The sequence below is a fragment of the Mobula hypostoma genome, chromosome 11 (genome assembly GCF_963921235.1).
Source record: "Mobula hypostoma chromosome 11, sMobHyp1.1, whole genome shotgun sequence".
In the NCBI taxonomy this organism is placed as follows: Eukaryota; Metazoa; Chordata; class Chondrichthyes; order Myliobatiformes; family Myliobatidae; genus Mobula; species Mobula hypostoma.
In genome coordinates, this window is record NC_086107.1 from 77,976,943 (window position 1) to 77,998,330 (window position 21,388).

A 21,388-nucleotide genomic window follows, 5' to 3' on the forward strand; every position below is an offset into this window, starting at 1 on the left:
CATGTTTCTGATTCCTGTGATGTGGTCACGGCATCAGAGGAACTGAAACAAATTGAGTTAAGTGATATCTTTTCATACAGACAGTACTATCCCACATTGGAACTCTGGACCTCAATAATTAAAAAGGAGGACAAGGCAATCATAATAAGTAGGGGGAATGAGGCAGAAGTTGAAATTCATGAGAGAACAGACGACAGTTCTACGCAGGATCAAGCCATTCAGCCCTCTGTGTCTTTGCCGACCATGATATCAATTTGATCTGTATGCACATAATCCATATTCCTCCACTGCTTGCCTATGCACGTGCTTGTCTGAATGTCTAATTGGTCCTAAATTGTCTCATTTCTTGATTTCCACAGTACAGTGAAAAGTGTGTGTCAGGTTGTGTCTGCCCTGAGGGGCTTTTGGACGATGGGACAGGAAACTGTGTGAAGGAGGAGAAGTGCCCTTGTATGCATAATAATTTCCATTACCATCCAGGAAGCAGGATTACAGTTGACTGTAACACTTGGTAACTTTCTAACTGTAAAATTGATCTTTAAGAATTAAATATTGAATATCACTTTATGATACTGTGCTTAGCTAAACATTTCAGAAATGTGAAAACAAAATTGTGAAATTACGCTTTGCTTTTACGAGATAAAAGAAGTACTATACCTGTACCTCTGAAACTGGGGAAGAAATGAGCTTAATCATGTGTGCTAAATGGGTATCAACAACAATCTTCAGTGAAACTAAATGTTAGAACTCAAGCCCAGCAAGAAGCCTCGATTAGAAACATATAAATATAGAAAACCTACAGCACAATACAGGCACTTCGGCCCACAAAGCTGTGCCGAATATGTCCTTACCTTAGAAATTACCTCGGATTACCCATAGCCCTCTATTTTTCTCAGATCCATGTACCTATCCAGGAGTCTCTTAAAAGACCCCATCGTTTCCCCCTCCACCACTGTCACCAGCAGCCCATTCCATGCTCTCACCACTCTCTGCGTAAAAAACTTACCCCTGACATTTCCTTTGTACCTGCTTCCAAGCACCTTAAAACTGTGCCATTTCAGCCCTGGGAAAAAGCCTCTGACTATCCACATAATCAATGCCTCTCAGGTCACTTCTCATCCTCCGTCGCTCCAAGAAGAAAAGGCCAAATTCATTCAATCTATTCTCATGAGGCATGCTCCCCAATCCAGGCAACATCCTTGTAAATCTCCTCTGCACCTTTTCTATGATTTCCACATTCTTCCTGTAGTGAGGCGACCATAATTGAGCAGAATACTCCATTGTGGGGACTGACCAGGGCCCTATATAGCTGTAACATTACCTCTTGGCTTCTAAACTCAATCCCACAGTTGATGAAGGCCAATGCACCGTCTGCCTTCTTAACCACAGAGTCAACCTGCGCAGCAGCTTTGAGTGTCCTATGGACTCGGACCCCAAGATCCCTCTGATCCTCCACACTGCCAAGAGTCTTACCATTAATACTAGATTCTGCCATCATATTTGACCTACCAAAATAAACCACCTCACACTTATCTGGGGTGAACTCCATCTGCCACTTCTCAGCCCAGTTTTGCATCCTATCAATATCCTGCTGTAACCATTGTCAGCCCTCCACACTATCCACAACACCCCTAACCTTTGTGTCATCAGCAAATTTACTAACTCATCCCTCCACTTTCTCATCCAGCTCATTTATAAAAATCTCGAAGAGAAGGGGTCCCAGAAAAGATCTCTGAGGCACACCACTGGTCACCCGACCTCCAGGCAGAATGTGATCCATCTGCAACTACTCTTTATGTTCTGTGGGCAAGCCAATTCTGGATCCACAAAGCAATGTCCCCTTGGATCCCATGTCTCCTTACTTTCTCAATAAGCCTTGCATGGGGTATCTTATCAAATGCCTTGCTGAAATCCATATACACTACATCTACTGTTCTACCTTCATCAATGTGTTTCGTCACATCCTCAAAAAATTCAATCAGGCTCTTAAGGCATGACCTGCCTTTGAGAAAGCCATGCTGACTACTCCTAAACATATTATGCTTCTCCAAATGTTCATAAATCCTGTCTCTCAGGATCTTCTCCATTTACTTACCAACCACTGAAGTAAGACTTACTGCTCTATAATTTCTTGGTCTACTCCCTTTTTGAATAAGGGAACAACATCCGCGACCTTCCAGTCCTCCAGAACCTCGCCCGTCTCCATTGATGATGCAAAGATCATTGCCAGAGGCTCAGCAATCTCCTCCCTCGCCTCCCACAGTCACCTGGGGTACATCTTGTCTGGTTCCAGTGACTTATCCAACAATGCTTTCCTTAATATCTACATGCTCAAGCTTTTCAGTCCGCTGTAAGTCATCCCTACAATCGCCAAGATCCTTTTCCGTAGTGAATACTGAACGCAAAGTATTCATTAAGTACTTCTGCTATTTCCTCCGATTCCATACACACTTTTCCACTGTCACATTTGATGGGTCCTATTCCCTCAAATCTTATCCTCTTGCTCTTCACTTACTTGTAGAACGTTTTGGGATTTTCCTTAATCCTGTCTGCCAAGACCTTCTCGTGGCCCCTTCTGGCTCTCCTAATTTCATTCTTAATCTCCTTCCTGCTAGCCTTATAATCTTCTAGATCACTATCATTACCTAGATTTTTGAAACTTTCATAAGTTCTTCTTTTCTTCTTGACTAGATTTACAACAGCCTTTGTACACAATGGTTCCCATACCCATCCTTTCCCTATCTCATTGGAACCTACCTATGCAGAATGCCACGCAAATATCCCCTGAACAGTTGCCACATTTCTTCATTTTCCTGAGAACATCTGTTTCCCATTTATGCTTCCATTTTTTTGCCTGATAGTCTCATATTTCTCCTTACACTAATTAAATGCTTTCCTAACTTGTCTGTTAGGCTGTGCATCTAGTATTGCTAGCCATGCATGAATTAACTATTCTGTACCAATTCTTGAATCCCACACCACAGAGCAAATTTTACTGATTCTTATTTCAGCGAAATTGCATCATGCTGTTTTCATGATAAACCAAGAAATACAGTTCACATTGTGGAAACACACAGAATGCTGGGGGTACTCATAGTCATACTTTATTGATCTCGGGGGAAATTGGTTTTCATTACAGTTGCACCATAAATAATTAAATAGTAATAAAACCATAAATAATTAAATAGTAATATGTAAATTATGTCAGGAAATAAGTCCAGGACCAGCCTATTGGTTCAGGGTGTCTGACCCTCCAAGGGAGGAGTTGTAAAGTTTGATGGCCACAGGCAGGAATGACTTCCCAAGACGCTCTGTGTTGCATCTCGGTGAACTTTGAACTGAGTCTCTGGCTGAATGTACTCCTGTGCCCAACCAGTACAATATGTAGTACTGGTTGGACAGCATCCTCTTTTAGACATGCAACTTAGACAGCATCCTCTTTTCAGACACCACCATCAGAGAGTCCAGTTCCATCCCCACAACATCACTAGCCTTACGAATGAGTTTGTTGCCTCAGCAAGTCAGGCAGCATCTGTGGAGATGAACAGATTCCCATTTCACTTATCTCTGCCAATTCTGTTCCCAGAATGAAGAATAGACATGTTCTCCTCCTTTACAGAACGGGGATTCCCTTACTCCACCTTATTGCCTTCCCTTGCATCTCCTCTATTTCCTGACATCCACTCTGCAACCACCCCCCCGCCCCCCGCCGTCCCCGCACAAATCTCCAGATTCCAGCATATGCCTTCTCCAGTCTCTCTCTTTATTGCGGCTGTCAGAGAAAGTGATCTTCAAAGTCTGACTCACTTCCAAGCAGTCAGCAAAGCAACAAGCAGCAACTGCTGGCAGAATATGCATGGGTCAAATTATTGCACATGATGAAAAGTGGAGTTTTTTCACCTGAGTTTCTAATAATAATTTTGTCACCATTTGGGGATTCAGCACTCACACAGACTTTTTTATGGGTCACCCTGTGGTAGAGGCACTGACCCTCACCAATACTGAGGGAGGTCACTCTGTGGTATTTACACACACCAGTACAGAGAGAGCTAAACATCAATTTCTAAACAACTCTACTGGAACTAACTTTTTAAATTCATTCATTAAAGACTTATGAACTGCAGTATAAAGCAAATTTTCAATATCACAATTCAATATAATCTATCAGTAATTATTTGATTGCTCTCTATTTATTTTGTTTTATTTAGTACCTGTCAGAAAGGCAATTGGAAATGCACAGATATTCCCTGCTTCGGAGCTTGTAGAATCTACGGGAGTGGTCATTACATCACATTTGATGGGTTGCGCTATAATTTTGAGGGGAATTGTGAATATGTTGCCACCCAGGTAAGGTCTCTACTGTTGTTTTTTAATGGTGACACAGCACACTTAACCGTGGAGAAATTTGTAACCCAAGCAATTCTGTGATGGTCCTCCAGCCGATCTGTCTCTTTTCTTCCTACTTGAAGAAGCAGTTAGCCCTTGATCAGGTCATCAATATACTATACCAGCTGGATAATTGTGTTGTGGAAAACAATGTCATTTAGTGTCAAGGGCACGAATTTACCTCCCACTGTTTGAGTTGTACAACACAAGATTTGGCCTATATGCCTGCATTAGGTTCATGCCCTTCTATGCCTTGCCTACTGAAATGCCAGTTCAAATGTTAAGCACAGTGACTGTATCTGCCTCTACTACCTTCTCTGGCAGTGACTTCCAGATATCAAACATTCTCTGTATGACAAATTTACCTCTCACATGTCCTTTAAAACTCTCATGTCCTCTATTTTTGATACATTTACCAAGGAAAAAGATTCTGAATATCTCCCCTGTCTATGCCATTCATAATCTTTTTATCACACTACCTCTCCAGTCTATCCAATCTCTCCCTATGACTAAAGTTCTCCAGTCCAGGCAACATTCTGGACTCACCAGCACAACCACAGCCACCCACTGTGGCATCCAGAAATACATACAATACTGTGTGATTTTACATGTTTTACGAAGATGCAACATAATGTTCATTTTTTTTAACAATTTCAATTCCCCAACCCATGAGGACAAGCAAGCCATATTTCTTTTTAACCATAGTATTGATTTGTGTTGTAACTTTCAGGGAACTGTGGACTTCAGCCCCTCTCTGTTTCTCTGCTTGTCAATGTTACTTTGTATCCAGCCATTTACTGTGTAGGCACCACTTCCCACTTGTTAGAATTAATTCCATCTGCTAACACCCCAACTAACTTTCCATATGATCTTGCTGTCATCTTAGACAACCTTCCATGCTATCTACACCGCTACAAATTTTCATGTTTAATAGAGTGACAGAGAATGGAAATAGGGTTTTCATCTCACTGACCTATTTAACTAATCCTTCATTAAACCCATTCTTCATTTCCAAATTCAATCACTCACGTGCAGTAATTTCCTGTGGCCAATTATACCAAGTGCAAAACTACAAATTGTAACCTCTACATTCACATTTGTTCAACCAATATTTGTCCAAAAGACCCTGAGCCATAGGAGCAGAATTAGGCCATTCAGCCCTTCAATTCTGCTCCACCATTCCATCATGGCTGATCCCGGATCCTACTCAACCTGATAAACCTAACTTCTTGCCATAACCTTTGATGCCCTGACCAATCAGGAAACTAACAATTTTCACTTTAAATATATCCATGGTCTTGGCCTCCATAGTTGTCCATGGCAGAGCATTCCACAGATTCACCACGGTTTGGCCACAAAGTTCCTCTTTACCTCTGTTCCAAAGAGTCGCTTCCTCAATTTTGAGGCTGTGACCCCACCATAGGAAACATCCTCCCCACTCCACTTTATCTAGTCCTTTCAACATTTGGTAGGTATCAATGAAATTCCCCCACCCCCCGCATTCTTCTAAATTCCAGTGAGAGCAGGCCCAAAGCTGTCAAATGCTCCTCACATGTTAACCCCTTCATTCCCAGAATACAGTAATCCTCATGAACCTCCTCTGGACTCTCACCAATAACAATACATCCTTTCTGAGATACGGGGCCCAAAAACTGTTGATGATACTCCAAGTGCGGCCTGACTAGTGTCTTATAAAGCCTCAGCATTTTAACCATATAACCATATAACAATTACAGCATGGAAACAGGTCATCTCAGCCCTTCTAGTCCATGCCGAGCTCATTCTCACCTAGTCCCACCGGCCTGCACTCAGCCCATAACCCTCCATTCCTTTCCTGTCCATATATCTGTCCAAATTAACTTTAAACAACAACATCGAACCTGCCTCAACCACTTCTGCTGGAAGCTCGTTCCACACAGCTACCACTCTCTGAGTGAAGAAGTTCCCCCTCATGTTACCCCTAAACTTTTGCCCTTTGACTCTCAACTCATGTCCTCTTGTTTGAATCTCCCCCATTATCAATGGAAAAAGCCTATCCACGTCACCTCTATCAATCCCCTCATAATTTTAAACACCGCTATCAAGTACCCCCTCAACCTTCTACGCTCCAAAGAATAAAGACCTAACTTGTTCAACCTTTCTCTGTAATTTAGTAGATGGAACCCAGGCAACATTTTAGTAAACCTCCTCTGTACTCTCTCAATTTTATTGACATCTTTCCTATAATTCGGTGACCAGAACTGTACACAATACTCCAAATTTGGCCTTACTAATGCCTTATACAATTTCAACATTACATCCCAACTCCTATACTCAATGCTCTGATTAATAAAGGCCAGCATACCAAAAGCTTTCTTTACCACCCTATGAGATTCCACCTTCAGGGAGCTATGCACCATTATTCCTAGATCCCTCTGTTCTACAGCATTCTTCAATGCCCTACCATTTACCATGTATGTCCTATTTTGATTAGTCCTACCAAAATGTAGCACCTCACATTTTTCAGCATTAAACTCCATCTGCCATCTTTCAGCCCACTCTTCTAACTGGCCTAAGTCTCTCTGCAAGCTTTGAAAACCTACTTCATCATCCACAACGCCACCTATCTTAGTATCATCTGCATACTTACTAATCCAATTTACCACCCCATCATCCAGATCATTAATATATATGACAAACAACATTGGACCCAATACAGATCCCAGAGGCACACCGCTACACACAGTTATCCACCATTACTCTCTGGCATCTCCCACCTAGTCACTGCTGAATCCATTTTACTACTTCGATATTAATGCCTAACGATTGAACCTTCCTAACTAACCTTCCAAGTGGAACCTTGTCAAAGGCCTTACTGAAGTCCATATAGACAACATCCACCGCTTTACCCTCGTCAACCTCATCAAAAAATTTAATAAGATTTGTCAAACATGACCTTCCACGCACAAATCCATGTTGACTGTTCCTAATCAGGCCCTGTCTATCCAGATAATTATATATACAATCTCTAAGAATACTTCCCATCAATTTACCCACCACTGACGTCAAACTCACAGGCCGATAATTGCCAGGTTTACTCTTAGAACCTTTTTTAAACAATGGAACCATATGAGCAATACGCCAATCCTCCGGCACCATCCCTGTTTGTAATGACATTTGAAATATTTCTGTCAGAGCCCCTGCTATTTCCACACTAACTTCCCTCAAGGTCCGAGGGAATATCTTGTCCAGACCCAGAGACTTACCCATTTTTATATTCCTTAAAAACACCAGTACTTCTTCTTCTTTAATTGTCATACTTTCCATAACTACTCTTCTTGTTTCCTTTACTTTACAGAATTCAATATCCTTCTCCTTAGTGAATACCGAAGAAAAGAAATTGTTCAAAATCTCCCCCCATCTCTTTTGGCTCCGCACATAGCCGTCCACTCTGATTCTCCAAGGGACCAATTTTATCCCTCACCATCCTTTTGCCACTAACATAACTGTAGAAACCCTTTGGATTTATTTTCACCTTACTTGACAAAGCAACCTCGTATCTTCTTTTAGCTTTTCTAATTTCTTTCTTAAGATTCTTTTTACATTCTTTATATTCCTCGAGCTCCTCATTAACTCCAAGCTGCCTATATTTATTGTAGATCCCTCTCTTTTTCCGAACCAAGTTTCCAATATCCCTTGAAAACCATGGCTCTCTCAAACTTTTAACCTTTCCTTTCAACCTAACAGGAACATAAAGATCCTGTACCCTCAAAATTTCACCTTTAAGTGACATCCATTTCTCTATTACATCCTTCCCATAAAACAAGTTGTCCCAATCCACTCCTTCTAAATCCTTTCACATCTCCTCAAAGTTAGCCTTTCTCCAATCAAAAATCTCAATCCTAGGTCCAGTCCTATCCTTCTCCACAATTACACTGAAATTAATGGTATTGTGATCACTGGACCTGAAGTGCTCCCCAACACATACCTCCATCACCTGCCCTATCTCATTCCCTAACAGGAGATCCAACACTGCCCCTTCTCTAGTTAGTACCTCGATGTATTGCTCCAAAAAACTATCTTGCACACATTTGACAAACTCCAAACTATCCAGCCCTTTTACAGAATGGGCTTCCCAGTCTATGAGTGGAAAATTAAATTCTCCCACAATCACTACCTTGTGCTTATTACAAATATCTCCTATCTCCTTACAAGTTTGCTCCTCCAGTTCTCGGTCCCCATTAGGTGGTCTATAATACACCCCTATAAGCGTCACAATACCTTTCCTATTCCTCAATTCCACCCAAATAGCCTCCCTAGACGAGTGCACTAATCTATCCTGCCAGAGCACCGCTGTTATATATTCTCTGACAAGCAATGCAACACCTCCCCCTCTTGCCCCTCCTATTCTATCACACCTGAAGCAACAAAATCCTGGAATATTTAGTTGCCAATCACAACCCTCCTGCAACCACGTTTCACTAATAGCTACAACATCATATTTCCAGGTATCAATCCATGCTCTAAGCTCATCCACCTTTCTTTCAATGCTCCTAGCATTAAAATAGATGCATTTAAGAAACTCTCCACCTCCCACTCTCTGTTTATCCTTAATGGAGCAAACAACTGTGTTACCTTTTTCTTCCTTTTCCCCTACATCTTTGGTCTGATTGCTCCTGATCTCTGTTCCCTGCCTATCCTCCCTCACACACCGCCTACCTGCCTTCTCCATTTGTGAACCAACCTTCCCTCTCCTAGTCTCTTTAATTTGATTCCCTCCTCCCAACCATTCTAGTTTAAAGTCACCTCAGTAGCCCTCGCAAATCTCCCCGCCAGTATATTGTTCCCCCTATGATTCAAGTGTAACCTGTCATTGTTGTACAGGTCACACCTGCACCAAAAGAAGTCCCAATGATCCAAAAACTTGAATCCCTGCCCCCTGCTCCAATCTCTCAGCCACGCATTTATCCTACATCTCATTGCATTCCTACTCTCACTGTCGCGTAGCACAGGCAGTAATCCCGAGATTACAACCTTTGTGGTTCTTTTTCTCAATTCCCTTCGTAACTCCCTATATCCTTCTTTCAGGACCTCTCCCCTTTTCCAACCTATGTCATTGGTACCTATATGTACCACGACCTCTGGCTGCTCTCCCTCCCACTTTAGGATGTCTTGGACACGATCAGAAACATCCCAGACCCTGGCACCAGGGAGGCAAACTACCACCCGGGTCTCCGGACTGAGCCCACAGAATCATCTATCTGAAACTCTAACTATTGAGTCCCCTATTACTACTGCCCTCCTCTTCCATTCCCTACCCTTCTTAGCTACAGGACCGGACTCTGTGCCAGAGGCACAGCCAGTGTTGCTTCCCCCAGGTCTGCTGTCCCCCCAACAGTACTCAAACAGGAGTACTTATTGTCAAGGGGCACAGCGCAGCCTCAGGGTTACTCTATATTACCTGATTCTTCCTATTCCCCCTTCTAACCGTGACCCACTTGTCTGCCTTCCTTGGCCCCGGTGTGACCACCTGCCTGTAACTCCCCTCTATCAACTCCTCACTCTCCCTGACAAGACAAAGGTTATCGAGCTGCAGCTCCAGTTCCCTAACGCGGACTCTTAGTAGCTGCATCTTGGCGCACGTGGCGCAAATGTGGATGTCCAGGAGGCTGGGAGACTCCACTACCTCCCACATCCAGCACTGAGAACAACAAGCTGCCCTCACACTCATACTTCCTCCTCTCCTCAAATAACAACAAAAAATGAATACCAAACCTTCCTTGCCTCGCCCGTTTCTGCCTAAGCCCATTGAACCAAAGCCCTTAAGCCTTCACTCTGCTCCCGGCTCACTCCACTCCATTTTCTCCTTGTTTTTATATTTTATTCCCTTTGAAATGAATGTCAACATTGCATTTGCCTTCTGTAGCACAGACTCAATCTGTAAATTAACCTTTTGGGAGTCTTGCACAAGGACTCCTAAGTTCCTTTGCACCTCTGATGTTTGAATTTTCTTCCCATTTAGATAATAGTCTGCACTATTGTTTCTTTTACCAAAATGCATTATCATACATTTCCGAACACTGTATTCCATCTGCCACTTTTTTGCCCATTCTTCCAACTTGTCTGAGTCCTTCTGCAACCACATTGCTTCCTCAGCACTACCTACCCTTCCACCTATATTCGTATCATCTGTAAACTTTGCTACAAAGCCATCAATTCCATTATCCAAATCATTGACAAGCTACATGAAAAGTAACGGTCCCAATACCGACCCCTGAGGAACACCACTAGTCACTGGCAGCCAACTAGAAAATGCCCCCTTTATTCCCACTTGCTACTTCCTACCTGTCAGCCATTGCTCAATCCATGCCAGTATCTTTCCTATAGCACCATAGAGTTTTATCTTGTTAAGCAGTCTCATGTGTATTGCCTTATCAAACGCCTTCTGAAAATCGAAGTAAATGACGTCCACTGCCTGTCATTTGTCTACCCTGCTTGTTACTTCCTCGATCTCTTAACGTATTTGTTCGGCAAGATTTCCCTTTACAGAAACCATGCTGATTTTGACTTATTTTATCATTAGTCTCCAAGTACCTCGAAACCTCATCCTTAATACTTTCCCAATCACTGAGGTTAGGCTAACTGGCCTATAATTTCCTTTCTTTTGCTTTCTTCCCTTCTTAAACAGTGGAGTGACATTTGCAATCTTCCAGTCCTCCAGGACCACGCCGGAATCAAGTGATTCTTGAAAAATCATGACTAATGCATTTGTTATCTCTTCTGCAACCTCTCTCAGGACTCTGGGATGTAGTCCATCTGGTCTAGGTGACTTATCCACCTCAGGATTTTTCAGTTTGCCTAGCACTTTTTCCTTTGTAAAAGCATGGGCACTCACTCCTGCTCCCTGACACTCACGGACCTCTGGCATACTGCTAGTGTCTTCTACAGTGAAGACTGATGCAAAGTACTTATTAAGTTCATCCACCATTTCTTTGTCCCCTGCTACTACCCCACCAGCATCATTTTCCAGTGGTCCAATATTAACTCTCATCTCCATTTTATTCTTTATAGAACTAAAAATACTTTTAGTATTCTGCTTTATATGAGGGCTAGTTTGCCCTCATATTTCATCTTTTCCCTTTTAATGGCTTTTTAATTGCTTTTGTTGGATTTTATAAAGTTTCCAATTATGCAAATTCCCACTACTTTATAGGCCCTTTCCTTGGGTTTTATGCAGTCCTTAACGTCCCTTGTCAGCCACAGTTGCCTACCCCTGCTATTTGAGAACAACTTCTTCTGTGGGATGTATTTATTCTGCACTTTGTGAACTATTCCCAGAAACATCAGCCACCTCTGCTCTGCTGTCACTCCATTGCAATCTGCCTGGGTAAGATGCTCTCTCATGCCTCTGTAATCCCATTGTGATACTGATACATGTGACTTGTGCTTCTCCCTCTCAAACTGCAGTATGAATTGAATCATATTATGATCCCTGCATCCTAAGGGTTCCTTTACCTTAAACTCCCCAATAAAATCTGAATTATTACATAAAACCCAATCTATGATAGCCTATCCCCAAGTAGGCTCAAGCACAAGCTGCTCTAAAAAGCCAACTCATACGCATTCAAAAAATTCCCTCTCTTGTGATCTGATGCCAGCCTGGTTTTCCCAATTCCCGTTCATATTGAAGTCCCCCATTACAATTGTGTCATTGCCTTTATTACATGCCCTTTCTAGTCCCTTTGCAATCTCAACCCCACATCTTGGCTACTATTTAGAGGCCTATATATGATTCCCATAATGTTTTTTTTTGCCTCTTGCAGTTTCCTAACTCCATCAAAAAGATTCAACACTCTCTGACCCTATGTCACCACTTTCTAAAGATGTAATTCTATCTCTTACTAACAGAGCCACACCACTGCCTATGCCTTCCTCCCAGTCTTTCAATACAAATATATCCTTTGATATTAAGCTCCCAACTATAGCCTTCTTTCAGCCACCGCTCAGTGATGCCCACAACATCACACTGACCAATCACTAATTGCCCCATGAGTCTGTCCACCTTATTCTAGAAACTATGTGAATTTCAATACAGCACCTTCAGTTGTGCTTCTTCACTCTTTTGAATTTTCCTCTGTGGTACAGTTTAACTCTTTGCACTGTCTGCATTTGTACCCAGTCATTGACTTGTCTTTCCTTTCATTCATATTACACCCATCATCTACTTGTAAACCTGCTGGCTCATCCTCTGCTCTATCATCCTGGTTCCCATCCCCCTGCTATATATCACTCCCAATAGCTCTAGTAGATCTGCCTGCAAGAATATTGGCTCCCCCTCTGATTCAAGTGCAATCCGTCCCTTTTGTATAAGTCACAATTATACAGAAATGTGAATCCATGCCCCTGCTCCAATACTTCAGCCAGGCATTTATCTGCCACCTCATTCTATTCCTATTCTCATTGTTGTGTGGCTCAGGTAGCAATTCCAAGATTAGATCCTTGAGATCCTACTTCTCAGCTTCCTTCCTAACTCCATGTATTCTGTTTACAGGACCTCCTCCTGTTTTCTACCTATGTCATTTGTACTAATATGTACCATGACTTCTGGCTGCTCACCCTCCCTTTTCAGGATATTGTGTACACATTCAGAAACAGCCACTCTGGCACCTGGGAGGCAAACTACCATCAGTGTTTTTTTTTTGCATCCACAGAATTGCCTATCTGCCCCCTAACTATAGAGTCCCCTGTTACTGCTTCCATTCTCTTCAGTTCCCTATCCCTCTGAGCCACAGGGCCAGACTCAGTGCCAGAGACACGGCCGCTTCCCCCAGATAGGTCACCCCTTCCCAACAGTACTCAAACAGGAATTGGTGGAGTCAGATACAATTATTACATTCAAGTAGCATTAGCCTTAAATAGGCAAAGCATGAAAAGATGCATAAACAGTGTGAGCAAATGGCGTAATTGTTGAGGGGGATGGCCACAGGGGTGCTCTCCACAATCTGACATTCTCTCTTCCTTCTCCTGACAGTCACACATTTATCTGTTTCCTGTAGCCTTGGGGTGACTACCTCCCTGTAACTCCTGTCTATCACCTCCTCACTTTCGCTAACAAGCTGAAGGTCATCGAGCTGCATCTCCAGTTCCCCAGCCCACTCTCTAAGGATGCACCTGGTATAGATGTGGCCATTGGGAAGGCTGGAAGTCTCCTGGAAATCCCGCATCTGGCACTCAGAACAGACTGGTCCTGCAGGCTTACCCTTTATTCTTTCAGTAGGTAAATAAGAAATAAATTGATCTACATACCTCGCCTCCACCTGTTCTCACTGAAGCCTGTTGAGCCAAAGCCTTACCACTCTGACTCAGACCACTCCGATGATGACTGCTCCCACAATGGTAGACAGTACCTCTCTTTTATGGAGACTGGATTTTTCAAGCACTGCTCTGGACCTGTGTGGGAATGCTTCTACTGCATCTGTACTGCTGTCAAACTTGTCTTGTAATAACCTACATTTCCTTTAAGATAACAAACTGCTGCATGAGTAGCATAACACTAATAGTACCAAGTACTGGTGAATTATACTTTTTTTTAACTGCACACTGAATTTGCAGGACTATTGTGGAGTTGGTCACACCAATGGTACCTTCAGTGTAATCACTGAAAATGTCCCTTGTGGAACAACTGGAACAACATGCTCTAAATCGATCAAGCTGTTTTTCCAGGTACTGACTTTCAATTTCTCATCAAGAATTTATTTCAAACTCATTCTGATTACACTCACCTATAATGCTCAATTTCCTAATTCAGAATTTTGAACTGAAGTTAGCCGAAGGGAAACATGAAGTAATACAGCGGAATGAAAACAAAATGCTCCCTTTCACTGTCCGCACAGTGGGTCTTTATCTTACAGTGGAAACTACTAACGGATTGATTATAATATGGGACAAAAAAACCAGCATTTTTATTAAGCTGAGCCCTTCATACCAGGTATGAATAAAATCATCTATGACCAGGGTTTACTTCTAACTATTCACTGCTAGCAGACGAACATGGTCATTTTTCTTTATGATTCCAGGGGAATATCTGTGGATTATGTGGTAACTTTGATGGAAATGCAAACAATGACTTGATGACAAGAAGCCAGTCAGTAGTCACAAATATCACGGAGTTTGGAAACTCCTGGAAGATGGCGGCCACCTGCCCTGACGCTGTGCCTGAATACGACCCTTGCATTCAGAATCCACACCGTAAAGCCTGGGCAGAGAAGCAGTGTGGAATAATTATGAGCGATGTCTTTAAAAATTGTTCCAGAATGGTTGTGCATTTTATCACTTTTTCAATTGTTTTCAATTGCTCTCTTTCCTTTTAGTTAGCATCAGACTTAGTAATGTTCTTCATCAACAGGTTGACCCAAATCCATTTTATGAAGCTTGTGTGCATGATTCTTGCTCTTGTGACAGTGGTGGAGACTGTGAGTGCTTTTGCACAGCTGTAGCTGCCTATGCAAATGCTTGCAATGATTCTGGGATATGTGTTGACTGGAGGACCCCTGAAATCTGTCGTAAGTTTAATACGATATTAATGTCCATACCGTATAACCCTGAATGAGATTTGCAATAAGGTTACCAGAATCAGTGTCAGAAATAATGTTATCAGTTCCAACATTGCACAAAACATTTACTGGATACATAGACTCATAAAGGGTTCCATGGAAATTATGTATGTTGTGCTTTTACAGGTCTTGTATGATGATACTATTGTCTACTATAGGCCCTCTCCAGGTTATGACAGGGTTCCGTTCCTGTGAAATGTTTGCAAGTCAGAAATGTGGCTGCCGTAGGTGCCTGCAGCCTCATAGCAGTTAGCCAATCTGTAAAGTTGTTTATCTGTATGAGCTGGATGTAAGTTAGGTGTTTACAAGCTGCAGAGTACATAGCCTGAAAGCTATGAGCCTTTGTGGTCCTACATTAAATAACACCATTGGAAGCATAACATTTCTGGCCTGATGCAGAACTGATTGGTGTTTGGTGCCAGGAAGCTCTATTCCCAGCAGTAATGGTAAGTGGAAAGAATGAGACAAAGCAGACAGAAAATGGAAGGAACTTAAATGTATTCATTCAGTGTGAATGGATACTCAGGTTCCCAGAATCACAGGTCCTAACAGTGCTGGAACATAAATAATCTGCAGTGTGACAAAGAATTAATTACGTTTGTATTACCGTAAGTAATTCTTAACCTGCAGATTTTGATACTGAGTGGGAACTAATTTTATCATAAATAATGCTTGAAGAAAAGATGAAAGTGTAGTAAACTAATGGAATATCATAGAGCCATAGTATCAGAGCACTACAGTAGAGAAACAGGACCTTCAGTCGAGCTAGTCCATACCAAATTATCATTCTGTCTCGTCCCATCGATCTGCACCTGGATGCCCTCCATACCCCTCCCATCCATGTACTTATTCAAACTTTTCTTAAGTGTTGAAATTGAACCCGAGCTCATTCCACAGACTCACCACCCTCTGAGTGAAGAAGTATCATCTTTTGTTCCCCTCAAATATTTCACCTTTCACCCTTAACCCATGATCTCTAGTTTTAGTCTTGTCCAACCTCAGTGAAAAAACCTGCCTGCATTTACCTCTCATAATTTTGTATACCTCTGTCAAATCATCCCTTGTTTTCCTACTCTATAGAGAATACCCTAACCTACACAATCTTTCCCTGAAGTCCTGGCAACATCCTTATACATTTTTCCTGTACTCTTGCAGTTTTATTGATATTCTGCCTATAGGCATGTGACCAAATCTGCTCAATACTCTAAATTTGGCCACACCAATGCCTTATACAACTTCAACATAGCTCCCCACCTCCTGTACTCAATACAAGAGAAAATTTGCGGATGCTGAAAATTGAAGCAACACATACAATATGCTGGAGGAGCACAGCAGGCCAGACAGCATCTATGGAAAAGAGTACAGTTGACGTAACACTTTTCCTTAGCCTGGCGTGCTGAGTTCCTCTAGTATTTTGTGTGTGTTGTCTTGTACTCATTACTTTGATTTATGAAATATCAGTGATAGAAAGGTAGTGAAAGATGCAGTGGTCATATAAAACAGAAAAAAATATGAAGTATTGAACATCACAAGAGACAATAGATTAGGCAGCAATAAAAAAGAACCAATAAAAGAGACTGAAGATACTGGTATCAGAAATAGCAGCCTGATGACTCAACAAAACTATGTAATGTCTTATGGAATTTAACGCTGTGGAGTATGAATGCTTATTTTCTGCTGTTTCAGCTATGTACTGTAGTTTCTACAACCCTTCCCCTGAGTTGTGTCAGTGGCATTACCATCCTTGTGGAGTCCCCTGCTTCAAAACTTGCCTGAATCCTCATGGTCTCTGCAATGTCACGCTCCAGCTGGAAGGTAAAAATACTTCTGGTTATTAAACAAATCCTCAGAACTGTTATCACTATTTATCAATGTAAACATGATCTTACTTATTGCCTATAATGCAAGCAGGGTTTGTGAAATGTTCCATCAATTCAAGTCCCATTTTGAACCATGTTTGCATGTGAAAAATAAAATCAACAGAAGAAGAGCAGAAGAACGAGAAATTCATATTTTAAACTTGCAAATGCTATGATTGTGAGATGATTGAGATTGCCAGAAGGGTAGTTCCTAGCCAGGAGAATAAATTTAGAAAGCTCACTTTGAATCTGAACTGGCTTTGAATGATGTTTTTAAATGCATGCCACTAAGAATCCTTTATGTTCTTTGGTGCCTCTGCCTTATATGCTTCCCATAGTTGGCTATGAGACCCAGCTCCTAATGTTGACCCCATTTGCCATCCTGCGTTGTCCCATATTCCCTTTATAGCCCTTATATGAATGTGCTAATTTTTTCCTCAGGTTGCTACCCTAAGTGTCCCGACGATGCGCCCATTTTCAACGAACATATTGAGCAGTGTGTTGCTGAATGTGGCTGTTATGTAAATGGAAAATATTATGAAATTAATGAAACTGTGGAAACCAGCAATAACTGTGAAGAGTGGTATGTATAGTTAGTTATAGAAACATAAAAAATCTACAGCACAACACAGGCCCTTCAGCCAACAAAGTTGTGCCGAACATGTCCCTACCTTAGAAATTACTAGACTTCCCCATAGCCCTCTATTTTTCTAAGCTCCATGTACCTATCCAAAAGTCTCTTCAAGAGCCTATCATATTTGCCTCCACCACCGCTGCCAGCAGCCCATTCCACACACTCACCACTCTCTGAGTAAAAAGCTTACCCCTGACATCACCTCTGTACTTACTCCCCAGCACCTTAAACCTGTGCCCTCTTGTGGCAACCATTTCAGCTCTGGGAAAAAGCCTCTGACTATCCACACGATCAATGCCTCTCATCATCTTATACACCTCTATCAGGTCATCTCTCATCCTCTGTCGCTCCAAGGAGAAAAGGCCGAGTTCACTCAACCTGCTTTCATAAGGCATGCTCCCCAATCCAGGCAACATCCTTGTAAATCTCCTCTGCACCCTTTCTATGGCTTCCATATCCTTCCTGTAGTGAGGCAACCAGAACTGAGCATAATACTCCAAGTGGGGTCTGACCAGGGTCCTATATAGCTGCAACATTACCCCTGGGCTCCTAGATTCAATTCCATGGTTAATGAAGGCCAATGCACCGTATGCCTTCTTAACCACAGTGTCAACCTGCACAGCTGCTTTGAGCGTTCTATGGACTTGGACTCCAAGATCCCTCTGATCCTCCACATTGCCAAGAGTCTTACCATTAATACTATATTCTGCCATCATATTTGACCTACCAAAAACAATCACTTCACACTTATCTGGGTTGAACTCCATCTGCCACTTCTCAGCCTAGTTTTGCATCCTATCAATTTCCCCTGTAATCTCTGACAGCCCTCCACACTACCCACAACACCTCCAACCTTTGTGTCATCAGCAAATTTACTAACCCATCCCTCCACTTCCTCATCCAGGTCATTTATAAAAATCACGAAGAGTAAGGGTCCCAGAACAGATCTCTGAGGCACACCACTGGTCACCCGACCTCCATGCAGAATATGACCCGTCTACAACCATTCTTTGCCTTCTGTGGGCAAGCCAGTTCTGGATCCACAAAGCAATGTCCCCCTGGATCCCATGCCTCCTTACTTTCTCAATGAGACTTGCATGGGGTACCTTATCAAAGGCCTTGCTGAAATCCATCTACACTACATCTACCGCTCTTCCTTCATCAATGTGTTTAGTCACATCCTCAAAAAATTCAATCAGGCTCTTAAGGCACGACCTGCCTTTGACAAAGCCATGCTGACTATTCCTACTCATATTATATCTCTCCAAATGTTCATAAATTCTGCCTCTCAGGATCTTCTCCATCAACTTACCAACCACTGAAGTAAGACTCACTGGTCTATAATTTCCTGGGCTATCTCTACTCCCTTTCTTGAATAAAGGAACAAATTCTGCAAACCTCCAATCCTCTGGAACCTCTCCCGTCCCCATTGAAGATTCAAAGGTCATCGCCAGAGGCTCAACAATCTCCTCCCTCGCCTCCCACAGTAGCTTGGGGTACATCTCATCCGGTCCCTGCAACTTACTCAACTTGATGCTTTCCAAAAGCTCCAGCACATCCTCTTTCTTAATATCTACATGCTCAAGCTTTTCAGTCTGCTTTTTTAAAAGAAGCTATGGAGTTACAATAAAATAAAGTGGAATTCCTATGGAATTAGTGTAACTGAAAGGGTCAACATGAACTTGGAGAGACAAAGAGCCTGTTTTAGTGATGTGCAACTTGATGATACAATGTGATGGCAGGACATCTTCGCTAGACTCACTAATGTCTTATACAGCTTCAACATAACATCCCAGTTCCTGAATTCAATGTACCAAAATTCTCTTTATGACCCTATCTATCAGTTACATCATTTTCAATGAACTATGGATCTGTATTCCCAGATCCCTCTGTTTTATCGCACTCCTCTGTGTCCTACCATTCACTAATTAAGTCCTATCCTAGTTTGTCCTCCCCAAAATGCAACACCTCATAGTTGTATGTATTAAATTCAATCTGACATTTTTCAGCTCTTTTTGCCAGCTGATCCAGATCCCATTGCATGCTTTGATAGCCTTCCTCACTGTTCACTATGACCCCCAGTCTTGGTGAAATCTGTAAATTTACTGATCCAATTTACCACTTTTTTATCCGGATCATCATAGACGATTAACAACCAGCACTAATCCCTGTGCTACACCACTAGTCACAGGCCTTCAATCAGAGAGGCAATCATCTACTGCCACTCTCTGGCTTCTCCCACATAGCCAATTTTTAATCCAATTCACTACTTCATACTGAATGCCATGCAACTGGTCTTACTTGCCTAGCCTCTCATGTGGGACCTTGTCAATGCCTTGCTAAAGTCCATATAGACACCATCCACTGCTTTTCCTTCATCAGCTTTCCAGGTAACCACCTCAGAAACTCTATATGATTGGTTAGACATGATCACAAAACCATGTTGACTATCCCTATTCAGGCCCTATCCTAGTATTTATATATCTGGTACCTTAAATAACTCCTAATAATTTACCTAATACTGACTATAATTCACTGGCCTATAATTTCCCAACTTATTCTTAGAGCCTTTCTTGAACAACTGAACAACATTAGCTACATTCAGTCACCTGGCACCTCACAGACAGAGACATGCAAACTCTGTACTATCAAAATTTCACTTTGAAAACCTCCCACTTACCAAGCATCCCTTTGCCAGAAAACAACTTGTCCCAATCCACAATTGCCAGATCCTCTCTAATACCTTCAAAACTGGCCTTTCTACAATTTATAATCTCAACCTAAACACACTTCAGCGAGCTGCCCAGTCTTGTTCCCTAATAGGGGATCTAGTATCATATTCACTCCATCAGGACCCCTATAGACTGATTAAGGAAACTTTCTTGAACACAATTGACAAACTCTATTCCATTCAGTCCTTTTACAGTGTGTGAGTCCCAGGTCAATATGTGGAAAGTTAAAATCATGTACTATCGCAACCTTATTTTTCTATAAAATGCACAAAATGGCCTTAGTATTTGCAACTAAGACAGCACTAAGAAATCATGAAGGTAGGTTTTTAGTTATGGAATATTTTGGGTTTTCCAAAGGTTTGATAATGTGTCATATGATTGAAAGTGCAACTTATATTCACTGTTATCATGTTAAACTCCTGTAAAAACAGTTGACAAGTTTTTTTTTTCAGCCGGTGCACAAAGGACGGTGTTAACTGCATGAACGATAGCAGTGGCAAGTATTCATTTTGCTTTTCCTGTGAAGTAAATTATTTCAGAATAAAATGATGAATTCAAATACTTAAGTCATCTTGTAACTTTTCTTCACAGCATGTGTCTGTATATACAATGGCACAGTTTATCATCCAAATGAGATCATCTACAATATAACTGATGGCCTCGGAGACTGCTTTGTGGTATATTGTGCAGATAATGGAACAATTATTGGAAACGTTGTACCATGTGGTACAAGCACCACAACCACAACCCCATTGACAGTTTCATCATCTTCAATCACAGCCAGTACAGGTACATAATTTTACCCTTATAACTAAACAGTTCAATAAAGTTAAAATTAGAATTAAGAAAGCACAGAAATGATTAACAAATTAAGAGATTGGATGTAGAATCGGAGAGCATCCACAAGTGATGATTTTGTAGGAGGCCTCCTGCAGTCCATCAATGAAGAGTTTTTATTGAAGCAATCTTTATAGCAGTTTGAAAGCAGGACTGGACTGCTAATGGAGATGACCTCACCCAAACCTTCCTGACAGATCCTTACAGCTGCCATTGCAATCCAATGTCACATCCATCCCAGAGTTCAACAGCAGAAATGTTACTTTACTCTAAGAATCCACCTCCTGAATGTGCCATAAGCTAAACCAGGTGCCAGATCAAAATTTCACCCATTTCAATGGGGAGAAC

At 41.9% G+C, this 21,388-nt stretch overlaps 1 protein-coding gene across 1 annotated transcript in view; it reads left to right on the plus strand.

Annotated features, from left to right (window-relative positions):
- LOC134353838 (mucin-2-like) overlaps window positions 1–21,388 on the plus strand; it is a 181,891-nt gene that overhangs the window by 77,088 nt on the left and 83,415 nt on the right. Inside the window, exons 19-28 of the mRNA XM_063062302.1 lie at window positions 360–511; window positions 4,209–4,347; window positions 13,978–14,088; window positions 14,174–14,353; window positions 14,442–14,681; window positions 14,771–14,927; window positions 16,665–16,793; window positions 17,279–17,420; window positions 20,656–20,699; window positions 20,795–20,992. Coding sequence (XP_062918372.1) covers window positions 360–511; window positions 4,209–4,347; window positions 13,978–14,088; window positions 14,174–14,353; window positions 14,442–14,681; window positions 14,771–14,927; window positions 16,665–16,793; window positions 17,279–17,420; window positions 20,656–20,699; window positions 20,795–20,992 — 1,492 coding nt within the window. The remainder of the gene's footprint in view (window positions 1–359; window positions 512–4,208; window positions 4,348–13,977; window positions 14,089–14,173; window positions 14,354–14,441; window positions 14,682–14,770; window positions 14,928–16,664; window positions 16,794–17,278; window positions 17,421–20,655; window positions 20,700–20,794; window positions 20,993–21,388) is intronic.